The sequence below is a fragment of the Scardinius erythrophthalmus genome (assembly GCF_964197995.2).
Source record: "Scardinius erythrophthalmus genome assembly, chromosome: 7".
In the NCBI taxonomy this organism is placed as follows: domain Eukaryota; kingdom Metazoa; phylum Chordata; class Actinopteri; order Cypriniformes; family Leuciscidae; genus Scardinius; species Scardinius erythrophthalmus.
In genome coordinates this window covers 19525227-19546085 of record NC_138227.1, presented here as the reverse complement: position 1 = coordinate 19546085, position 20859 = coordinate 19525227, and the positions used below count along the sequence as shown (strand labels likewise).

Here is a 20859-nt window from a genome sequence, read left to right as displayed (position 1 = left end):
CATTAATGTGCTGTCGATATCTTCTATAACAGACACGATGGCGGAATCTACACATCTCAGTTCTCCAGCAGCAGTCATCTTTGTTGTAAACGAATTCAACCCAAGCGCTCTTTGGTGACGTGGATGATTACGTTACTGTTGATCATCTGTCCATCATCGTATAAAACCCGCCCTGACAATTTGATTGGTCCGAACAGCTCTGGTTCGAGCATAGTTGCTCCACAACGGAGTCCAGACCGAACTTCCCAACCTCAAATGTTGTGGGCGGGGCTAAGTTCGGCTGGAATCCAGGCTAGAGACAACTTACAGGGGGTAAAAATTACTTTAAAAAAATGGCAGCATCATTATGTTATTTTTACTCAGAGATTGGTAGGTCTTTTAGTGGGAAATGGGAAAAAGCACTTCTTGTGTTTTTTTTGCGCCAAGTTTACATGTCTGTCACTCAAGAATTATTTAACATACCGTAATATCCTTTTAGATTCTGGTTCTTAATAAACTTTTATTTTGGTATCTTCATTTTAAAGGCCCTATATGATTAATTCACCGAGATATGGAGATCTTAATGCATCTCCATGAGTAAATTGGTCAATTGTTCACATTTTCAGTGGTCAAAAACCAAATGCTTTGCATACAGTTTTTTTTTTTTTTTTACTTTTAAAGAGGAATATTTGAACAACAAATAATTTTTAAACTAGTAATGTATCTTGTTTTTTTTCTATCAGCACAATTGCATTGAACATACCTGTTTGAGTGACATAAATATTATTTTTCCAAAGTTGTCATGCCTGCAACTCTAAAAGTATTAAAGATATATTAATATCCTTAATAGATAATTGATTCTAATTCTTAATAAACTTTTCTTTTGGAAGCTTCATTGTCAAGGCCCTGTATGGTTCAATCCCATAGAAATGGGGATCTCAATGCGTCTCCGTGTTCAATTTGTTGTATTTTACCCATTTTCAATGGTCAAAAAACAAATGTGGTTCACTTTGCACATACTTATTGCATTTAAAGTGGAATGTCTGAAGAATAAATAATATTGAAACTAGAAATGTATCTTGTTTCCCTCCATCAAAACAATTGCATATAACATACCTATCAATCTAAAAGGATGTTAAGGTATCTTTAATGATTCTTGAGTTACAGACATGCAAACTTGGGGCAAAAAACACAAGAAGTATTTTTTCCCATTTTTTAACTTTCACTGTTGGCATATAATGAAACAACAATTGCTAAAGTCAACATATTTAACTAACATACCTACCAATCTCTGTGTGGAAATAAAATCATGATGCTGCCATCTTTCTAAAGTCATTTTTACCCCCTGTAAGTTGTCATTTTGACACCCCTCTACAAAATAGTGTATTAATAGTTTCATCACTATTTTCTTTGTCTTTCCAAAATAAGCAATTTGAGCCTGGAAAGTTTCCGAAATTTGGTTGATTTGACACGGAATGACCCACAATACAGTCTCAGCTGGGACACAAAAATTATATAATATAATAAAATTATTACAATGATATAATTGTTATTGATGTTGAATCAAATTGTTTTATGTTAAAGTTTAATTTGAATGAAAAAATTTTAATGTGGAAGGACAATGGAACATTTAGCTGAACTTTAAATTTATCTTTAGTTACAGGTAACTTAATATTGTATTTGTTTTTGTATTTTTTTATTGCACGTTCGCCTGGCGGACGATAAAATGGGAAATAAAACCCATAGACTTACATTGAATTAAGGATTCAAGGCCAAAATGTCATAGCAACTAAATAGCAACATACAACTGTCATGGTGGAGAGTTTTGCAACTTTCTTCAGAAAATTTAAGAATCTAGTTATTCTTTCTTTTCTTTTCTTTTCTTTTTCTTTTTTTTTTTGGGGGGGGGGGGGTTTATTGTTTGTAAATAATGTGTTGTCCTCCATATCTGCAGGTATGACCCATACAATAAAGTGTTTTCTCGAGAGTATTATGACCATGAGGCAATGCGGGCCACCAGACTGCAGGCCATAGAGAGAGCTAGCTCGGCCCAGAGATGGGGCCTCATACTAGGCACCCTTGGCAGACAGGGAAACCCCAAAATTTTGGAGGTAAGACCATCTGCTACCCTTTGTCATGCAATATGTTTTCTGTTAGTGTAAAAATGTCTATCTTCCTTGCTCAGTTCAGTCTTGCACCTGCGCTGAACGAAACGCACACATAGCCTGCGGCATTTGGCCGAGAGGAGAGTTCACCAGGGGCATTAATCGATTTTTTTTGGAGGGGCAGGTCGCCTCCCTCTCTTCTTCCTCTTCTTCTTCTCCTTCAAATCCTCCTCTCTTTGTTCTCTGCCTCTTGTCATCTGTTCATTTGTATGTATTTGGATTTGGCTTTGTTTTGGCACTTTTTTTCTCCCTTTCTTGTCTCATCCTTTTTTAATTGGTATGCATAGAGAAGACGAGTGAGATGAATTCCACACCTAGACAAACAGTGGATGGTGATTCTGGCAGTGATGTCTGTAGTTCTCATCAAATGTTTTTTTTTTTGTTTTTTTTTTTATCCTGACGCTCATGCCTTTTTCCTGTCAGAGTGCATTTTAGATCAGCGGTTCTCAACTGGTGGGTCGCAACCTAAAATAAGCCGTAGGTCTGTTCTGACAGGGTTGTACACACTGCTTAAACAGTGCTAAATGGAAATTATTAAATGCAAGTAAACCTATAATTGTGCTTAGTCAGGAGCTTTAGAATTTTGGGGAGAAGAAAACTCATCCCATATCTTTTGTTGTTGTTGAAGTCAAAATCTATTATGATGCAAATTCATTTGTAATTTAATAAAAGCAAATCAGATTTTTTTCATGGTAATATATTAATAATAATAAATACAAAAATACATTTAATACAATTATTTATTTATTTAAAGACATTTATAGTACTATATTTGGTCATCAGATTTTGTAAAATCTAGGTCCTTTAGCAAAGCTATTTGAGAACCACTGTTCAGAAAGTACTACAGAAAAGCACATCTGAATTTGAAAATCTGATTCTGGTGAAAAGAGGATTAAATCAAGTGAATTTATCTAAGAAATGTCTCTGGGTTTATGTAACATCCCCGCATATTCTGTATTTTTCATATTAAACATACTAGATTAACAGTGAAGTAATTTTATAAAATGTGTTTGGAGAAGAGGAGCGAAGTCTACTTCCCCTCCCTCCCTTCCCTTTTTTTCTTTTATTTATTTATTTTTTCATGGTTGTGCTTTGAAGCCGCCCGTTCACCTGAATGCCTCCTCACTGATGTCTGGAGGTTTTTGCTGGTAATATTTGTGGTCCACTGGGTTTCACACTTCAAAGTGTGTGGGGAGAGTCTGGTAATGCATCACTTTATCCTGAAGTGAGCAAGAATTGTGTTGTTATTCACGTTCCTGCTGCCAATCTCTGGGGAATGAATTAGCATTGATGGTTAATGAACAAATGAAAGGTGTATTAGCATGTCTTTATATATACACTCAGATTTATTGTAGTTGGGCTATGACTTCTGTTGTTTTAAAATTAGAGGTGAAGTGTTTATTTATTTTGCCACTCTTTGTACTTGTCAGTAATTTACTCAATTTAGAAACAAGTTTTCCTATGAAGTCATAGACTTCCTATGTATGTAAAATGGAACTACAAGAGATCTGTGAAAGTGTAAATTATTCACACGGAATAAATTTGATTATATTCTTCTGACTTTTTTCATGCTTTGACTTTTGACACTTTTTTCACTTAAATGTTTCTGCAAACTGGCAATGAAAGGATATATGCATGATTTTGCATAATATGAAAAACACTAACATGCTGCATTCTATTTTACCTTAATTATTTGTAGCTGAGAAAAATGAGGAAAATATATTGGGACCACTCTGGTTATTTTGATACTAGTTTTTTTATTGTCTTTTGATATTGGATTTAGCAAAATGAATAGTCATATTTCATACTGTATATTTTCAGTTATCAGCCATGACAAAAAAAAAATGGATTATCACTTTGGTGAGAATTTTCATTGGCTTCCTACATATGCCAAATTAAGCATAAACATTTTATCCCATTTATCTCTTTTTCTTGCGAGTGCTCTATCTCGCCCCAGTCTTTAGTTCAGCTGTGACATTATCTTAGTGACGCCAAAGTAGAAATTGAATGGACATGGGAAAATGTCTTTGCGTGACAAACTGCAAGACAGTGAATCATCTCGATATCATTTTTAGCAGAGAGTCCGATAAGACAGGTCTTTTAAACAGGACAGCAGTGCTCTGTGCAGGCTTAGGCTAAAATTAAGCTGGATCATGATCAGATCATATGGGCTGAGAAATGTTCAGTGATAAATCACCTCAATGTGTCCTACTGTCTATGAAATGTCATAAATGTTTATTTTGTAATGACTAGGAGAGCCAGAAAACACTCCTAATACACTCAATTTCGAGATGCATCAATATTAGAATTCTGTCTGATACTGATAATTTATTGATTTCTGTCAGGACCACTATCGTCAAATACGATTGACATTTACCATAGTTAGGATTGGCGGTACGGTTCCGTTCTGGGCGAGAACTCCCTGCGCATCCATGCAGCCTAGCATGTATAAGAGCAGGGAGAGCAGCAATAACCCCCCCTTAGGGTAAACAGAACAGAACCGACATTAATGTATTGCAGATATCATTAATTCAAGATTTTAAAGTACAACATTCGAGAATTTATTCTGATTCAAGGGGAATCAGAATGCCATACTGACTGACGAGAGGAGGAGCTGGGGAGGGAGGAGGGTAATTAGCTCCTGAGAAACGCGATAGCTGCTGATAATACTGAAGGAGCTTATATATGTATACAGTGATAGGCGTCGTATTCCTAGAGGTAGACGTGAATCAGCTGAGAGTCAGCTGATGCGAGCTTGACTAATGTGACCTGCCAGAACTGACGCTACGCTGGATAATTAAAATAGAAAATTCTTATTACTTGATAAAATTCTATTTCTATAGAACTCTACAAGTGAATTTAGATATCACAAAGTTGTAATTCAGTACAGTATTAAAAATGAATATTCATTTTGAGATTACATTTAACGGTGTTAATTATTAGTGTTTTTAAAGATAAACTTTAAGCAGGTGTTAGATCATTTAAATGTAAAAATAGAGGGGAGCATGAAATGTTAAATATACAATCCTATGTAAATAAATAAAAATGATTGATAACTATTATGGTACCAGTATATTGTGCATCCCTAATTCCGATTCATCTTAAAGGTGTTCAGTGGAGTTCAGGTTTTTGCGCAGACAAAATAAATAAGTATAAATCAATCACTAATAAATCAAGGCAGCAAAACAAGGCCCCACATTAATGGAAAAAATTTCAAGCTAAACAGGCCATTGATGTTAGCAACACAGATCTGATGGTGGTTACTAAAGGGTTTACACAAGCTGTTTACACACGTTCAGCATCAGCGGTCCTGTGAAGATTTCTCATTAGGCGATAGGAAGTGGTTTTCTTGTTTTTCAGGAAATTTGGGAATACTTGGTTGTAATGATTTTCTGTTCTCTTTCCTCCTTCAATGCTTGATGTGGGCTGTTCTCGCTGACCTTGAGCTCTGTGCATGAAATGGTGTTGTTTTTATGTAAATATGTGTAACAATCAGTATTCTCCCCCTCTCTCTCTCTCTCTCTCTCTCTCTCTCTCTCTCTCTCTCTCTCTCTCTCTCTCTCTCTCTCTCTCTCTCTCTCTCTCTCTCTCTCTCTCTCTCTCTCTCTCTCTCTCTCTCTCTCTCTCTCTCTCTCTCTCTCTCTCTCTCTCTCTCTCTCTCTCTCTCTCTCTCTCTCTCTCTCTCTCTCTCTAGCACTTAGAGTCTCGTTTGGAGTCTTTAGGCCGTTCGTTCACGCGTGTGCTCCTGTCCGAGATCTTCCCCGGCAAGCTGGAGCTCCTGGCAGACGTGGACGCGTGAGTCTCTCCCCCATCTACATGCACACTCATGCTCTCCATTTCACACAATTAAACATTCGCTCCTGTGCATCAGATTAAGAAGCTCCTCCATAAGGTGCACACATTCATCTGAGTTTCAGCATACCCTGAGGACAAGGCGAGGGCCAGTAGAAATATCACTGACAAATATGTTAGACAGGGTCAAAGGTTTTGTTAGTGAGGAGCTCCTCTGTGGCATATGTCTTATTGCTTTGTGTGGTGGGCTTTGAGATTATTGAAGTTCTGTGGAACAAAGGAGTTTTGTATGGGCCTTCTGTTTCAGTATATGTACAAAATGCTGTAAGTAATTTTTGTTGATGTTTCACAGGCCAGTGCGATAGAGGTTTCCCATGGTCATGGGAAACCTGGAAATATCAGAGAATTTTAAAATTGTCATTTGCAGGCTTTAAAAAGTAATGGGAATGAATGCAAACTTAATTAAAAAAAAATGTTTTCATAAAACATTCATATATACATTTCATTTATTAAATTATAATAATCTAACACTGTTAATATAAAATAACAAAATTAATTAAAATATTCCTTTTTTTTTTTCTTCTGTGGAACTGTTTTTGTCTGTATAATGAAAGTCAATGGGGTCCAAAACAGAATTGGACGCCATTGACTTTCATTAAATAGACATAAAAAATTAAAAAAAAACTTTTTCAGAATATCTTCTTTTGTGTTGCACAGAAGAAAGAAATCTTTTAATTAATTCAATTAATTAAAATGTTGATTATAAAACTGATCCCAAGAAATATGCTGATCACCTTGCAATGGATCCAATTCTTAAAATATAAAATCAGTATAATAGTACACTACAGTATACATTTTTATGTATAAAGGAGCATTTATTTTGTGTGTGAGAAATAGTTGGTTTGATCTTATAAAGACTCCATAAATGTTTCCCGAACTGAATTATTAGCTTTTATTTGTACTGAAGCCAAATTGACCTTTAGGGAATCAGAACCACTTAAAAAACTTTTTTTTTTTTTTTTTTAGATGTAAAACTTTAATAGTTTGAACATGGAACGTGTCCATGTTGACTCTTTTTTTCGAGGAAGCCCTCCATTGTACCCTCCTAGCCCCCACTGCCTGCCCTCTGCCTCTGGGGATTGGAGAGGGCAAGATAGCCTCCCTAAAATGAAGGAGTGGGTGAACGAGGGACAGAAAGGTCTGAGAGAGAATGAGGGGGTGGTGGAGGAAGGTGTTGAGGCTGTTAAAAATGAAACGAGAGTGAAACAACTCCTAGAGAGAGAAAAGATCAACCGCCCCCATCAATCGTGCCGCTCTCACGCCACATGATTGACACCCCATATGCAATCGAAGCATAACCATGACCAGAGGAATATTACACCTCTATCTCTCCTCCTCTCATTTCCTCCATTAATGTCTGTCGCTTGTGCCATGACTGCTGCGGATTGGTGTCATCTTGGCAGAAATATGAGGATCTGAGCAGAGGAAGACATTTCAGTGTGTAACATGAGTGTTGATTAATGCTGCACTGAATGTATATGACGTCCTGAAGAAGATAAGGAATGAAGCTCCAGTCTGCCAGCAGCCATCACTGTAATGAGAAGGTTAATCGAAATCTCCAGCATTGAATTACCAGACTAGACAGAAGTGGACCTAAATATGATGCCTGGTAGGGCTGCACAATTAATTGACAAATTAATGAATCACACACATGTCCACTGTGCGCAATTACAAGAAGTTAAAAATGAACGAGGTTTTCACTTCTGTTTGTGGTGGCACACGAAAATGAACGCTAGAGTCAAAAAGCTATGAAGCAAAGTGGTAATCGCCATCAAAACATTTTGTAACTGATTCACTACATTCAGTCTGCTTGCTTTCAGCCCAATATACACGAAAAGTGAATGATGCAACAAAACTTGAAGGCACCCGTTATAGTCAGCAAAGCGTTCACTGTGTCTAGACAGCTTTGTTGATTACAATGAGATGGGAAACAAAGTAATTTTAATGTCAATTCCATTCATCAATTAGAATATCAAGGGAAATAATCAACAGCTATGATTGTTGTCAAACTGTGCAGCAGTAATACCTAATTCAAGGCAGTCGGGTGTTTTATAGCGTGGAGGAGGCCGTTTGTGGTGCTGTTGAGCCTGGAAATGTGGAGGCTAAACCAGCAGACCGCAGCACTTGAAAATAGAATTCAACTTTAATACTCTGAGGTGTTTGTGGATCTTTTGGCTGGTGTGAAGTGTTTGACGTCTGCTCGGAGGGTAATTTCTGTTATACAGTGCCTTTTGAAATATTTAACTTCTGAAAAATGAATATGACTGTTTTGTAATATGTGGAAGTATATTAAATGGTAGACCAGATATTCAGAAACATAGTGTTGACACGATGATACACTTTAAATGTAATAAGTAACTTATTTACTCATTGTCTAGAAATTTAGCAGGATGCCTGACAGGATGGAAATAAAGAGCTTGTTAATAAAGACATTACATAAGGATTGTCTTATGAGATTTTGATGGTATACTTTGAATACTGAATTTTTTTACAGGATAGGATGTTAAGACAGACTGATACCTCAGGAAAAACCTACATTTTATTATATATATTATATTTAAATTTTGACAGATAACATATTGTACTTTTGATAGTGCTTAAAAAATAGATATTCTTTTTAATAGATATTCCTTTTTAATAATAAAAAAAAGATATTTCATATTTTTGACATGACTTAAAAGACATACACTACCATTCAAAAGTTTGGGGTCAGGAAGATTTTTAAAATGTTTTTCAAACATTTTCAAACACCCAATCGTCTGCCTTGCCCACCCAATCAGAATTTTGTCACGGATAGTGGTTTTTTTTTTCATGATTTGTCCTTTGATTAAAAACAGTCTGAGGCGGGCTGTGTTGAGAAGTTTGATGGGGCTGTAGAACGCCCCAACCAATCAAAAAATAACACCAGAAAATTGCTATATTTTTCTTTTATTAGCTGAAAGGAATGATGTGGCACAGCATACACTTAAGAGGCGGCATCAGTCTGTATCAGAAAAGCAGAAAATGTTCTGCATAACAGGATTGGCCCAAAGGCCTGAAGGTGTATCTCAATAGAAACCCTTACGAAAATAAACCATGGTTTTACTACATTAACCATAGTTTTTAATCATGGTATTTGTAGTAAAACCTTGGTTATAAAAACGATAATCAATCCGCCAAAAAAAACATGGTTGCTACACTTTTACTGTAATAAAACCATGGTTACATTTTGTAAAGAAATACTAGAAAGAAATGTTGGGAGAGTGACCTGTTTGTTCTATCTCTCACAATTCAGATCAGCATCTTGCATCCATCATTTTGTTTGAGAGCAGACAACCTCTGGGCAGTGATTTACATCCAGGGAGGTCGTTCCAGACTGGGCAAGATACCTACATAAAATCTGACCAGTGGTGCAAAACAGTGTATATACACTTTCTGTGAGCATGGATTTTAGCTAAACTCAGAAACTGTGAGAGCTTGTGTGAGCCAGCCCACACTAAAGAATCGTGTTTCCACACAAGCACAGACACGATACCACATCAAAATTATACTACTGTATATTACATATCACATTATGTAACTGAAGCTATAAATGTTCAACCTAAACATTTCTAAACTTTTGTTTGCCTTTTCAGCTTGCAGTTAGCTGACAAAGTAGCCTGATAGCTTAGCAAAATGCTAACAAGAAAAAACATTTTGGTTAGCTAACGTTAAATACAATAATAATGTTGTAGTGTGACAGGTTCAGATTTTACAACGAGGAACTGAACTGTTTCATCCTGGATGTGTGTGGATGCGTGTGACCGACAGGCAGTTGCTAGGCGATAGGCGACAAGTTGAGCTTCCAATCAAATAAAAGTAAACGCCTGGCATTGGCCAATCCACTGTTTTACCCGTTTACAGACACAGGATTGGATGTACACAACCATGAAGAAAACACAGTAACAGTAGAAGTAAACGGTTTAATTTGAAACCAGGAAATTCTACTTTAGAAGTACATTTTCACAAAAAAAACGCAGACACAATTCGTGTCCCGGGAAAGAATATAAATTTTCTGGGACTGTCGCTCAAAAAAGAGAACAATCCCTGGAAAACCGGGACGGGTGGCAATGCTACCTGTGTAAGTTATCAACATGATCAAAACTTTGCTGAAAAACCTGTTGTACTCAATCTACTAAATGCCTTCTGTCGTCAGATTAATAGTTTATACTTTTTAAGCAAGTAAAAAGGCCTTTTTAAGTATAATTCTAAAATTGGTACTAGTGTTTATTTGTTTTTGTTTTTTGGCTGTGCAATCCTTAATGATTTTTTAAAGTAAAATTGAGAATATTTTTGTTTTGTTAGTAATATTTTATGATGAACATTTACTGGACTGAAACTTATTACATTATTTTTAGAAAAATCCTGTTTAAATGTATCAAATATATGATACAACATATATTTTGAGGAATGTTTATTGCATCTCTCAATCATTGTGGCATTGCATTTCATTATATGATTTGCCCCCACAATAAAAAATACAGATCTTTGATCATAAAGTATTTAGAAAGTATTTAAATATCATCTTACTAACACATTATTGGGTGATTTAGAGTGACAACTGATGCATGTCAACTGATCTCATTGATTACATTAAAAGCTGCAATGGCTAATTTTCGGCATCTGAACCAAATTGCATTTTTTTCTCAGTTTGGGCCTAAAAGTGCCTAAAAGACTAAAAGTGTATCAAATATAATACTCAACAGAAGAAAAAAAAAAATTGAAATGTTATTTCAAATGCCAGGCTTTACAAGGCAATTAGCTAACCTGTGTCTACTTGCTTGCACATCTAAACCAAAGCCAGAGGTTGTCTTTAAAAAAACTTCAGAAGACGTTTCCTTGCGTTCACCGGCGTATATATGTGCCCTTTATTGTAAGCCTAATGTAATTACACATCTCTGTCGGCTTTAAGTGATGTTTGAAGGCACCGGTGCCTATTTCCCTGTGGATCGGAAAGGTTAATTGTGCTATTGTATGCTGCAGGTCGAGTGGCTAATTAAAATCCATTATTTCCACTCCTGAGCGAGGAGAGGTGGCTGGGGCTTCTTCTCCCACCAGCATCAGGAAAGCCCCCCTGCAGTCATCGCAGACCTCCCGTTCCTCTTCCTCCTCCAATTAGACTCTTTGATGTAAAGTCTCACCCCCCCACCTTCAGGCGACAGTTAGGGGATCAGCAGGAATGTGCCCTCATCAGGTCTGCCTTCACATGCTGATAGGGCCATTTCAGAGGAAGCAAAACAGGCATCATTACAAGTCTTTGACCTCTCCTCTCATCCACGGAGCTGAAGTGGATTGGGAGAATGGGCTTGATGCGGCCAGACGGAGGAGTGTGTCTCTGCCCGTATGGCTCCCTGCAGCGAGGGCTGTCTCAGGCGAGGGGACAGATGCTGGCTCTGAAAAGCCTGTAAATTGAATTTGGTGGCGTGCTGAGGTTCCCGATGCAGCCTCAACCCTCCTGCATATTTGAAATCTGATTCTGATGCAGATACTAAGTTGATGTATCCCTTTACCACCCAATCTTTATTTCTGTGTCTATTTCTCTGTCTGTCTTGAACTAGACTTCTAAGGAAGACAAACTTTCCAGCTATTATAATGAATTATGAAGTAAATTGTGTTGAAGTAAATTCTGTCAGAATCCATAGCATGTTTTGATTAGCATCTACCAGGCAAACTTTGACCCCTTGGTGTTGCCACACAAATGCATGTGCACTAGTGCGTTTTCGTTTTAAAACGCATAACTTTTGCTATGGTTACGCCTGGCATCAACACTACTCCGGAGTTTGCGACCCTTGAAAACAGAGAGTTTTGGAAAAGCTGCAGACCTGAAAACTCCAGAGTTGCATTTCAGTGTATACACTCACCTAAAGGATTATTAGGAACACCTGTTCAATTTCTCATTAATGCAATTATCTAATCAACCAATCACATGGCAGTTGCTTCAATGCATTTAGGGGGGTGGTCCTGGTCAAGACAATCTCCTGAACTCCAAACTGAATGTCAGAATGGGAAAGAAAGGTGATTTAAGCAATTTTGAGCATGGCATGGTTGTTGGTGCCAGACGGGCCGTTCTAAGTATTTCACAATCCGCTCAGTTACTGGGATTTTCACGCACAACCATTTCTAGGGTTTACAAAGAATGGTTTGAAAAGGGAAAAACATCCAGTATGTGGCAGTCCTGTGTGGGCGAAAATGCCTTGTTGATGCTAGAGGTCAGAGGAGAATGGGCCGACTGATTCAAGCTGATAGAAGAGCAACTTTGACTGAAATAACCACTCGTTACAACCGAGGTATGCAGCAAAGCGTTTGTGAAGCCACAACACGCACAACCTTGAGGCGGATGGGCTACAACAGCAGAAGACCCCACCGCTCATCTCCACTACAAATAGGAAAAAGAGGCTACAATTTGCACGAGCTCACCAAAATTGGACAGTTGAAGACTGGAAAAATGTTGCCTGGTCTGATGAGTCTCGATTTCTGTTGAGACATTCAGATGGTAGAGTCAGAATTTGGCGTAAACAGAATGAGAACATGGATCCATCATGCCTTGTTACCACTGTGCAGGCTGGTGGTGGTGGTGTAATGGTGTGGGGGATGTTTTCTTGGCACACTTTAGGCCCCTTAGTGCCAACTGGGCATCGTTTAAATGCCACGGCCCACCTGAGCATTGTTTCTGACCATGTCCATCCCTTTTTGACCACCATGTACCCATCCTCTGATGGCTACTTCCAGCAGGATAATGCACCATGTCACAAAGCTCGAATCATTTCAAAATGGTTTCTTGGCCCCCACAGTCACCAGATCTCAACCCAATAGAGCATCTTTGGGATGTGGTTGAACGGGAGCTTCGTGCCCTGGATGTGCATCCCACAAATCTCCATCAACTGCAAGATGCTATCCTATCAATATAGGCCAACATTTCTAAAGAATGCTTTCAGCACCTTGGTGAATCAATGCCACATAGAATTAAGGCAGTTCTGAAGGCGAAAGGGGGTCAAACACAGTATTAGTATGGTATTCCTAATAATCCTTTAGGTGAGTGTATATACGGACCAAAACGGTGACTTTTGAAAATGAAGGCGTGGCTGCCATCATTCGCTCCCTGATTGGTTCTTGTGGATCATTGCATATCCTTCCCTGAATTGTCAAGCCCCTGTCATATGACCATTACGGCAATAACAGATCAGTCTCGACGACCGTGTAAACAATAATATGGAGACGGAACTGCAAGCTTTGCTGACTTTGTTGTCTTTTTTTAGCAGCCATTGTGGAATTAAACTCTACATTTTATAATACTGCAGCTGCCTACATACGCAAGAGGCAAGCTACTGTATTATTAGAGCAATCTGCAACAAATCTTATCAAGCGGTGCAAGCCCTGCATGAATGGTCATGTGACGTGTTTTCGGTCGTGTAGTGTGGACGGAGATCTTTTCTGAAACAGTGAAAATGCCAATAGGGACGAGGATCGTTTTCATTTTAAAATGCCATGTTAAAACGAAAACTCACTAGTGTGGATAGAGCCTAAGACTAGTGTCTAGTGTCAGATGGCCTTCTTATGCTTGCAACTGTCAACTGCCAAACATGACATCAAAAACTGTGGTTGGTCTTGTACAGCCCCTTCCTGTGGGTGATTTTTGGCCAGAGTTAACAATATGGGGTAGACTTTATACCGATCAAATGTCTCGCACTGTGAGACTAACCAAGTTCCCACACACAGTAGTCAAATAAGGCAGCTGTTGCTTAAGTCTGTTTAACTAAAACAAAAAGTATAGTTAATCTTAATCTTAATCTTCAAGGGAAGGGTTTCAGTACTGTCATTCATTCATTTACCTTTGGGGGTGTGTGGATCATTTGGCAACAGGCATACCATGATGCAACCCCTGGAGCAACTAAGGATTGAGAGTAACGCTCAAGGCTGAGATTAGAGGGGTCATGAGACCCTTCTAATCAGTGGCAGTTGCAAACATATGTGGATTCACTAACAAGATTCAAACCAGCAACACTATGATTTGCATTATGGATCTATTACTCACTAAAACATTTTTAACCCAATTATAAGTGTTCGAAGTGAAGTGAAGTCCTGCCATTTGTTTAGCTGTGTTTACACCTTGTATTAAGATGTTTTGGTCGATCCAACCACAAGCAATTACACCTTAGAGGTAGTTCACTCAAGGCTCTTCTTTGATTCCTTCTGTGCTTCCTGGTGTATTTTATTTGTTTAATTGTTTGTCTGTGCACATGTATCAGTCATATTTCATAATGTCACAACCTCTTTATAGTGACTTAACAGCAAACCTGCTACTATTGAAATAATTGGTTAAATACAGTAACAAACACAAATAAATATAATTATAAAATATGTATAATATTTATATATGATATATAAATACATATATTTATAAACCTGTATGAGATTTTCTTCTATTTTTTAATGCAAGAATGCATCCTTTGTTAAAGCCTACTTATAGTACTTATGTGTTCTTGTCAGTTTCCCAAGTGTGGAGTTTAGCTGCAGGTGTGCGGAGTGAATGTTCTCTTACATTAGGCATTCGAATACCCACAATTCCTGCTCCAGTGCTTCTGTATTCATAACACACACTCTAAAGACAAATGCACTTTCTTTAGACACACTTTCGCTTTGCCTGCCAACGATCACTCATACTGTTCCTCATGTGACTCTCTGAGCCTTCCCTCACCTCTAATGTCACTGTTATTCTTTTCTGTCCTTCTGTCCTCTCTCTCTCTCTCTCTCTCTCTCTCTCTCTCTCTCTCTCTCTCTCTCTCTCTCTCTCTCTCTCTCTCTCTCTCTCTCTCTCTCTCTCTGCCGCCCAGTCTGGCTGCTATGTAGGGTAGCTCCGTAGAGACTAGGGCATTGCAGTGCCGTTGTTTTTGCTCACCTAACCTTTCTTATCGCTGCCTCTTTCTCACCTCAACCCTCTTTCCTTTTTTTCCTCCTCTCCCCACTCTTTCTTTATTTTATTTGACTCCATGCTTGTCTAAATAATAATTCTTTGCAGGGAAGCTTTAGGGGAGTGCAGATTTACTCTCATATTTACAGAAGAGAGCATCAGCACTGCACATCAATGCAGTTCATACTCACATTCACATTCTCCCTGCGAGCTGAACTGTGCTCTGCTTCCCCAAGTGTGTGTGTTTCTTGCTTTTCCTTCACATGTATCTTAAATAGTACGAGGCAATTTGATGTTGTTTAAAAAAAAAAAAACAGAACATCTGTTTTCAGTGATTAAAATAAAAGTGGAACTTTTTAATAAATTTAGTTCTCCAACTACTAACTGAAATCGGTATACTAAAACTTTAATACAGATAATTTAAGTCTGTAGAAATAAAAATAAAATAAAAATAATAAATTACTATAAAAATGAAAAATACTATAATAAATAATACTAAAATAACACATTTGATTTCATTTCGAAATATTTCATTATTTATTTGTTATCGACGGGTCTCAGTGATTCATTATCTAGATTATCTATATGTTTTGTTTATAAAGTAGTTTATTTTTGCATATTCATAATTAATGGTTACAATATGCAAATTACAGTGAACATGAAATCATAGATGTATTTGCTTTCTTAAATGCGTTCCTTGTCTTATTGTGATCAGTTCATCAGTGCATATATATATTTACACTTACATCTCCGAAATGACTTTTGAACACTGTCTTCGACCAATCACAGTGAGGAGACCACACCCCCTTTCAATTATAACAAATTTCCCCAAGGACACTTTATATATCAATCTTTATAACAAACCCACACTGTCACTCTGTATTTACTCAGCCTTCCAAGACAAGTTTTAGTTGTTGAATGAAAAGCCCTGCATTTTGTACGCACTCTGAAATAATCACATAGCCTAACTCAAGTAAAATGGTTTGCAAGCATTTTAATTTTGACTACTTTCTACTTTCTTTAACTACCCCTCTCTCTCTCTCTCTCTCTCTCTCTCTCTCTCTCTCTCTCTCTCTCTCTCTCTCTCTCTCTCTCTCTCTCTCTCTATATATATATATATATATATATATATATATATATAGGTGGGTGCAGATCGCTTGCCCTCGCCTCTCCATCGACTGGGGAACGGCTTTCTCCAAACCCCTGCTGTCTCCATATGAGGTACTCGAGACATGCATGCACACAGCACAGTCCTCCATCTACTATACTTTAATATGAAAGAAAAGACAAAGACCTACACTGACCATAAGAAACTTAATCTCCCTTAACACAAGGCATGCATAGCTGCACATCCACTGCAGGTGTTCACTTCTGCCCCGTCAGTCGAAATGCTGCCAGCCATGTTTGTGATGCGTATTTCTGAGTGCCTTTGGGACATAAAGGCTCTGAATGCATTTGTGTGTACAACGTGTGTATGTGTTTGCACTTGCAAACAACATCTATGCAAACACCTTCGTGCTATGTGAAGGAACAGGGTTTGTTTACTCACCATCTCTACTCCTTAGAGACAGACGGGATGAGCTGGCCAGCTCAGGGTGGAACAGTAGCTCCTCCCACTGGCCGACTGGCTGCAGCGCCTCTCCAAACATGTCTTTCTCTCTCACATCACCAGAAGCTTGTGCTCATCTTGATTCATGTCATGCCAAAACAGGACTTAGCCAGAATCACACACAAAGCGTTTTTCCTGGGATAGGTGTCTCGGTTAAATCCCTATTCCCCATTCCCAGATGCAAAACAAGAACATCTGGCGGGTTTTATCTGCAGATAGACCTCATTAGGATTCCTGTTTCTCTTTTCGCTTAGTCCACCAGGAATATCACAAGCATAATGTAGTGGTGGTCGACTGATATGGGATTTTCTGTGGCTGATACCAAAATCTATACTGATATCTTGAGATCGAGGTGTCCGATAGCCATTTTAATGCTAATATGCTTGATATTTTTATTCACCAAGGATTCTTTGTTTACTGTGATTTTTGATAATATAATTTACATGTAACATAAAAGTAATGTTACAAATTACTTTACTTACTTTTTATTAATGCAAATAACACATGTAAAATTGTAAGTCATAACTAAAATATGTATTATAATTTCTAAAATGAATTATACATTAAGTAAATATAAATAAATAAAATAAATAATAATTCAGGTATAAATTGGAATAACTTTTGTTTTGCTTTATATTTATCAATAGGGTTCCAAAAAAAAATATTAAGCAGCACAACTGTTTCCAAGTAAGGAGTCCATAAGGAGTAATGGCTGATGAAAATTCTGCTTTTAATCACAGAAATAAATTATTTTTTAAAGTATATTAAAATAGAAAACCATTATTTTAAATTGTAATCATATTTTACAATATTGTTGTTTTTTTATGATTTTTTTTTTATCAAATAAATGCAGACCTGATGAGCACAAGAGACTTACAAAAACATAAAAAAATAGTAATGTTTCCAAACTGTAGGCTATATCACTATAGCCACTGTCGCACTTCGCATGAGTTTGATTGAATTACAATCAAACAATTTCCACAACACATCAACATCTCAATCTTAGATTCAGCTATCCGTAATAATTGTTTGCCATGTGTTATCTCTATGTTCTTTATCCTGTTCTAAAGCCCTTTTCTGCTCATTTGCCAGATCAGATGTGACTCTTTCTTTGAAACTCTGCCTAAAGGTCAGAAGCTAGTGTTTAGTGTGAACTGTTCAATGAACCTGCCAGCTGAGACCCTACTTCAGGCTCTGGTTTGCTTGTCCTCTTGTTGTTGTGCATCTGGGCCATTCATTTCTCTCTCTGTCCTGGTTAGAACCAGTTTGCTGTCTTTGTTCAAGACAGTAGTGCATGAAATAGCCTTCATCTCTTAAAAGAAACATACTGATGAGTTTCTTGAAATGTGTTGGTTTTGGTCAGTTTTAAAACTAAAATGTGAAATTGTGCAGTGACTTGAAAGAAATGAGACGATGTTTGGCTGTTTCCACACTTAACCATTTGCCTAAAAAACTCTGCCTATAAAAAGGTTCCTTGAGTGACAATCAGCACATTAGAAGGATTATTTATCCTTACAAGGTTTACTTAGCAGACGGAAGTAATGACAACTAAAAATTATCATGTGAAAAAGAAAGGACACCCAATTGAATTCTATGGTTTTACATATCAGGACATAATAAAAACCATCTGGTCTTAGGCAGGTCTTAAAATGAGATGAACAGCAACACATGACATATTACACCTATACATTATATTTACTTAAATTCACTATGTGCACTATCCATTGACAATGCTGTTGACTTCATTCTGCCACTTCTGTTAATCGGCCAAGCAGAATGGTTCCTATGGAGCGAAATATGTGCCATAATTTAACAAACAAATCCAGCATTTTGCAAACAAACTCAATCTACTTTGCAAAGGACACTCGACTCGCAAACAAACTCAATCTACTTCGCAAAGGAAAACTCGACTCGCAAACAAACTCGATCCGCTTTGCAAAGGAAATCTCGACTCGCAAACAAACAGAAAGCAATGTGCAAGCACAAAGGTCACAAATGCGTGCAGGCAGATTTTCTCACAAATGCGTGCAGGCAGATTTTCTCACAAATGCGTGCAGGCAGATTTTCTCACAAATGCGTCCAGGCAGATTTTCTCACAAATGCAGTTGAGCAACTTCCTCCTCTAAAACAGTAGATGGCGCTAAACTATAGGCTAATTTAGCGCTAGTCTCCCAGGAGAAGCACTGATTTGAAACTTGCCTTTGCCTACAGCTGAGGAAAATGACCGGTGAACGGGTGTGTTTCTGTCTTATTTGATCTATAATTAACCTTTTTGAGGTTTTCTCTTGCCAAACGTTTATTGCATATCTAGACAGAAATCCACATTAGCACCATAAATTAGTGATTATGTCTGCACTTGAACGAATCTATTTCTTTCGTTCTCCATAAATGAATGAGAACATTTCATTTAATTGAGCGGCGGGTTTCATTTGTGTGTCCAAAATAATAATTTGGGCACTGCATAGGCTACGTCACAGGCAAGATAAGAAACAATTGTATATATATATATATATATATATATATATATATATTTTTTTTTTTTTTTGCATTATTTTATTACATTAATTGTTAAGCTGACTGAATTCCAACTAGGCTAAATAAATAAATAAGTGGGAGCCTCCTTTCAATTAAATTAAATGTTCTCATTAATTTATGGAGAGCGAAAGAAATAGATTCATTCAAGTGTAGACATAATCACTAATTTAGTAATTTCGCATGAGTCCGATGCAGAAAAAAATGACAATAAGCAACAAGATGGCAGAGCTTTCAGCTTATAGATTCCCCGATCCTAGAGAGTGAAGTGCTACTAAGTGCTAATGTGGATTAGATATGCAATAAACGTTTGGCAAGAGAAAACCTCAAAAAGGTTAATTATAGATCAAATAAGACAGAAACACACCCGTTCACCGGTCATTTTCCTCAGCTGTAGGCAAAGGCAAGTTTCAAATCAGTGCTTCTCCTGGGAGACTAGCACTAAATTAGCCTATAGTTTAGCGCCATCTACTGTTTTAGAAGAGGAAGTTGCTCAACTGCATTTGTGAGAAAATCTGCCTGGGCGCATTTGTGAGAAAATCTGCCTGGGCGCATTTGTGAGAAAATCTGCCTGCACGCATTTGTGAGAAAATCAGCTTGCACGCATTTGTGAGAAAATCTGCCTGGACGTATTTGTGAGAAAATCTGCCTGCACGCATTTGTGAGAAAATCTGCCTGGACGTATTTGTGAGAAAATCTGCCTGCACGCATTTGTGAGAAAATCTGCCTGCACGCATATGTGACCTTTGTGCTTGCACATTGGTTTCTTTTTGTTTGCGAGTCGAGATTTCCTTTGCAAAGCGGATCGAGTTTGTTTGCGAGTCGAGTTTTCCTTTGCGAAGTAGATTGAGTTTGTTTGCAAAATGCTGGATTTGTTTGTTAAATTATGGCACATATTTCGCTCCATAGGTTCCCTATCAGTCGGTCACTCTCGACGTACGTCGGACCGACTAATAGGAATCTCGCTAGAGAGCCCAATCTACTTCAAGTGAAACTAAACGAGCCAATGCACATTGGCGTACAATCATTTGCATCAGCTGTTCAGCCACGCAGCGTGGGTATATAATGAGCAGAAGGTGCGATTGCACTTCAGCTTTTTGCTTCAGAGCTGAGTGTTTTGATGCTGTTGAATCTACTGAGTGATCAAACAATGAGCAAGCTCTTCAGGAGGATCTCTCGTGTCTAGTGCGGGCGATACAGCACGGCAGCGGGGTCAACTTTTTCTTTCTCTCTTTTGTTTTTGTGTTACTGAGCAAAACAAAACCAGCTGTTTTCACAGCTGGTAACGGTGCGCCAAGAGCGCTGAATAGCTGTTCTTACGGCTGGTATAAGACCACCATGAAGAGAGACCGCGCACGACAGGTTGTACATTTCCTGTCTGTGTCCTCTGCGACCGTTCCCCTTGCGTGCTTCAGTACCAAGGAGAGCATTCCTCTGAAAGAGCTTGCATGGGTGTGAGTTACGTCTTTCTAAAGATGACATTCCACCCGTGTGTTTCCGGATGCTGTCATCTCCTGTCCTCACTGACGGCCACGATCACTGTCTCACATGCCTGGAAAACATGTGAGACTGTTTTCGTGGGTGGTTCGCACGGGAACATGACTACGTCGGTACGCCGGTTATACTCTTCTTTCTCCGGAAAGCTTGATTCCCCTCTGTTGTTGGCCAGCCGCTGCTTGTGTGTAAAAGCACAGCTGCAGGTCTGCTCTACACTCTGGGAGACCGTGGAGATCAACGAGAGCTTCCGCCGGGCAAAACCCGATGGGTCTCTTCCTCCTCAGCGTGTCGTGTGCCGT

The 20859-nt window shown here is 38.1% G+C and overlaps 1 protein-coding gene across 2 annotated transcripts in view; it reads left to right on the top strand.

Moving 5' to 3' along the window:
• The window catches only part of dph1 (diphthamide biosynthesis 1), a 114409-nt gene that overhangs the window by 80307 nt on the left and 13243 nt on the right, over nucleotides 1–20859 (top strand). Inside the window, exons 8-11 of one of the 2 annotated variants that reach the window (XM_081371278.1) lie at nucleotides 1934–2090; nucleotides 5839–5939; nucleotides 16065–16143; nucleotides 16488–17408. In XM_081371278.1, the coding sequence (XP_081227404.1) occupies nucleotides 1934–2090; nucleotides 5839–5939; nucleotides 16065–16143; nucleotides 16488–16502 (352 nt within the window). In that variant the 3' untranslated portion in view covers nucleotides 16503–17408. Of the gene's footprint in view, nucleotides 1–1933; nucleotides 2091–5838; nucleotides 5940–16064; nucleotides 16144–16487; nucleotides 17409–20859 lie in introns of those variants that run through there. The other variant, XM_081371277.1, reaches the window with a different exon arrangement.